Genomic DNA, 4,597 nt, shown 5'->3' with positions numbered 1-4,597 from the left:
TCAGTGGGTTCGTTTTGGTAGATTCTCACTATTTTTCCAAATCATACAAAGTTCTTACTAATTTTTTTCCAAACCGAGTTGGTTCATGTGAACCCACAAAACAGGGTTAGATCCGCCACTGTCGTTTGCGCATGGTAATCTATAGTGTAACATTGTTATGTGAAGTAGAAAGAACCTTTATGAACATGTTGGATCATCTCCATAACACTTTAAAGGCAAATTAGGGATAGAATTTTATATAAAAAAAGGACTTATATATCCATAAAACTATTATATGAATAAATAAAGTAGTTTTTCATAAACCTAGCAAACAGACGGATCGAGTCTGGTGGTGTCTACCCAAAACTAGGTAACATTTGTCTAATTCGAAATTTCCATAACTTGCTACCTACTTTGTCATGTAAAAAAATGTTTAAAATATAGTTAATAATATGTTTTCTCTTAAATATATTAATTAATGTGTTACGGTCTTGCCAATGTTATAAAGAAAAAGCCATATGATAATCTATTTATCCACAAGGTGTGCTTCAAATTAATTTTATTCATAATCAGTTTTTTAAACCAAACAAATCATGCTTTTCAGTTAGGAGAATGACACTAATCTTGTCCTTAAATACTCTCAGGATGTATAATCATCTCCCACAATCATCAGAAAATGTCTTCTGTGTTCGGGTCGGGAGAGATATCAACATCCGATGAATATCTTCACGAAATCACTGGTTTTATAAGAGTACACAAAGATGGCCACTGTGAAAGATTGCTGGGAAATAACAAGTTGCCTGCCGGAATCGATTCTTCAACCGGAGTCGAATCAAAAGACGTCGTCATCTCACCCGAAACCAATGTGTCCGCAAGGCTTTACATTCCCAAATCCGCCACATCAGATCGGAAACTACCGATTATGATTTATTTTCATGGTGGTGGTTTCGTATTCGAATCCACCACGAGTGCTGCCTATCACTCTACACTCAACCGTTTCACGGCTGAGTTAAATGTGATAAGCGTTTCGGTTGACTACAGGCTGGGCCCGGAGTACCCAGTCCCAGCAGGGTACAATGACTCTTGGGAAGCGACCCATTGGGTCGCTTCTCATAGTGCAGGATGTGGTCCTGACACATGGTTAAATGAATTTGCTGATTTTAGTAAGGTGTTTTTGGCGGGAGATAGTGCCGGGGCGAATATCGCCCACAATCTGGCAATCCGGTTCGGGTCAGACCGGATTGCTGGAATAAACCTAGAGGGTATTATTTTGATCCACCTGTATTTCGGAGGAAATGACCCTATTGGATCCGAACTTGGGAAACATAAGCAGTTGAAAGCGTTTACGGATCAGTTTTGGAATCTGGCTAATCCATCAGGTACGGGGCTAGATGACCCGTTGTTTAACCCGGAAAAGGACCCGAATCTTTCGGGTTTGGGGTGCTCCAAGATCCTTTTAGCTGTTGCGGAGAAAGATTCTTTAAGAGACAGGGGTTTGCATTACAAAGAATTGATGGAGAAAAGTGGATGGGCTGGAAAAGTGGAGATGTTGGAATCAAAAGATGAGGATCATGCATTCTTTCTGTTTGATCAGTTTTCTCAAAATACTAGTACCTTGTGCAATAGAATTTGTACCTTCATCAACTAGTCTTGTGTTTGAATTTTGAAGTCTGCTTCACGTTTTTTTCCTGCGCCGTCGTTTGACAAACGTTGTTTGTACCATGTATTACCTATCAATATGTTTTCTGTGATGATAATGTCTTTTTATTAATTCTTTTTTCGTTTAAGATGTGTCCATTCATTTATCAAACTCGCATAGTTTATATTATGGTTATGATAACATGTACTAAGTGTTTATATGTTTCGATACTTTAAAGTTATTTTCTTTAGAACATTCGCAATGTATTTTCAAGTGATCGCTGCCACACACCCTGTCGTCTAACACCTCATCAAACCGTGTCGCCATCATCGACTAAGTGGACCCTGGAGAGGGGAGGGGGAGGGAGAACAATAATAATTGATGATAATATGTCAAGAAACAAAATTATATATCTGGATATGTGTAGACTTTTAATATGGTAAAGAGTTTAATCTTCTTGTGAAGAACTTAGCAAAATAAACACGAAATTTCAAAACGTAAAAGCATTTAGTAATTCTAATTATATGCATATGTAAATAGAAATGAAAAATAAAAATAATTTGGAAATCAATGCAAAATCTCAGGTTTAGTGTTTAACACAGGTGACTCGAGAGTCATGAGTGTTGTTTTCATTGGCAAAAGGAATTTGGTGACGTGATGCCACAAGAACACAAGGTTAAAATTACAATAGCTACTTATTCATCAAGTTCAGCGTTTATGAGCTCGGTCCAATGGATTCATGCCCACACTGGTCAAAGCCCATTATTGTTTAGTCAACACTTTTTCCCAACTCGTTAATGAAGAAAGATATTTAAGACAACTTGGTCGAAACCATCCTCCTCCTCACTACACACTTGTATCCAGTGGCGTGCCTACACATTTGAGATGGCGCCGAGCCCCATGATTTGTTCTTTTTTTGTTTGCATGTATAGGATCTAATTTCGACCGATTCTCGATGTCCAAATGTTAACTCTTGGGCCCAAATCTTTTAAGGACTTTACTATTAACCCTAATGTGCAAATAATAAGCGCTAACCCATGATTTAAAAGTTTAAACCTTATTGAAAAAGAAATAAAGAAAGAAGTGGCAAACACACAAAATGTCGAATAGAAGCAGCACCGATCATCACATCGTCGCCAATCACATCGCCGATCAACCAATATCTGACCAGAATTCTGACCGGCGACCCCTCTTTAGGATGTTAACTATGGTATTCGGCTACTAAATCACCAATTTGATGGTTAGTTTTCATTATGTGGTATTTTTAATGATATTTGACGTATTTTTGTTAATTATATGAAATTAGTTTGCGCATACTTTTTTATACAACCTTACCCGAACTAAACCGAAAAATTGCTATTTAACAACAAAAACGAATCCTAAAACTTTTGGCGACAGTGGAAAAAAATGGAGGATTGCCGTTAATTAAAACTAAGAGTATAAGGGAGGAAGAGGCACCAAAGGTTATTACTCTAACTCAGTCCAATCATGCGTTGCCATATCAATTCTACACCCAACTACCATAAAACCATCAAAACACTACACTGATGGCGTCTACTCACAAATATCCTAGAACCAGTGCCGTCTCCAAAAATCCTTTAAATCTTTTTGTCCCTGTTGATCTGTGCATTTTGGGTAGACTCCGTTTGATAATAATTATAACATAAATGTATTAATTTTGTGTATTTTTGGTTTTATATTTTATAGGTTCATATATATTGTAAGTTAAATATGTACTTAAAGTTTTCTAATTAGAAAAATAATCATTATGAGCAATGAAATATAAATGAGATGATATTTAAATTTGCTTATTATTATATATAGAGTAAACTGTAATTTTACATCCTGAGGTTAGGGGTCATTGGCATGTCTACCCCCTAAGGAAATAATTGCAATTTTACCCCCCACTGTTTGCTGTTATGTCGCAACCTTACCCCCCCGGCCTCAAATTTGTTAACAGATCTGTTAACTTTAATGTGAAATGACTATATTACCCCCCAACGTTCTTGTTATGTCGCACAATTACCCCCCACCATCAGCCACTACCCACCCCCCACCACCATCAGCCGCCACCACCCACCTCCACCACCATCAGCCTCGACCACCCACCATCGAGCTCCAGCTACCGTTTTTAAACCGGCGTCAACTCTGCAGTAGCAAGAAACCGACTCCATCTGAATATGGTAACTTCATAATCACCTGCTGCAAACATTCAGCAATAAACTTCATAATCACCATCTAAAAATATGGTAACTTCATAATCACCTGCTGCAAATATTCAGCAATAAACTTCATTATCATCCGAAATGGTTACAAGACAATGAATCAACTTTCAAAATGTATTGTTATATCTGGCAATGTTCAGAATGAGAATTATGGTAAGTTTGACTTCTACTTCCAAAAAGTGCTCTTTCAAAATGAATCAACTTTCAAAATGTATTGATATATCAACTTTTAACCAGATGTAAGTAATGCAAACATTTCTTCAAATATTCAATCAATTTTATCTAAACACATCTCTAATTACCACTCATAAACCAACAGATTCCGTAAAGAAACAAAACCCACAACCTATATCACACCCAATTGACAAAAATTCAAGAAAAATCACTCATGTCACAACAATTTCATCTGGGTTTCATCTAAACACAAAAATATGTAAACTCACCAGTGGAGCTTGAAGACGAAAACCCCTTTGTTGAAAAGCTTTAGAAGAGCCTTGAGGTTCAGACAATTGAGCCATCTAACTCACAATTGCCCAATTTCATACACACAAACAGATCTGTTCGGATTCAGATCTGTTCTTGTGGGTTGAAGGAAGAAGGGGGTGGATGGTTGCGGTGGGGGAAAGAGAGAGAAGCAGAGAAATCTGTACCAGGTGCGGTGGCCATGGTGGTGCGGAGCCATGGTGGAAACCCGTTCTTCAGCTTCATAATCAACTGATCTCGCCGATGCTGATCTCGCTCTCCTGCCAGATTG

At 37.7% G+C, this 4,597-nt stretch overlaps 1 protein-coding gene across 1 annotated transcript; it reads left to right on the top strand.

Moving 5' to 3' along the window:
• The first annotated feature begins 399 nt into the window (after window positions 1-399).
• On the top strand, window positions 400-1,766 carry LOC110923193 (probable carboxylesterase 2). The gene has a single exon (XM_022167358.2). The coding sequence runs from the start codon at window positions 656-658 to the stop codon at window positions 1,625-1,627; it is 972 nt and encodes a 323-aa protein (XP_022023050.1). The 5' UTR covers window positions 400-655; the 3' UTR covers window positions 1,628-1,766.
• The last annotated feature ends 2,831 nt before the right edge of the window (window positions 1,767-4,597 follow it).

Source organism: Helianthus annuus, chromosome 16, assembly GCF_002127325.2.
Source record: "Helianthus annuus cultivar XRQ/B chromosome 16, HanXRQr2.0-SUNRISE, whole genome shotgun sequence".
In the NCBI taxonomy this organism is placed as follows: domain Eukaryota; kingdom Viridiplantae; phylum Streptophyta; class Magnoliopsida; order Asterales; family Asteraceae; genus Helianthus; species Helianthus annuus.
Note: the sequence above shows the minus strand (reverse complement) of the source record. Positions and strands in the feature narration are given on the sequence as shown.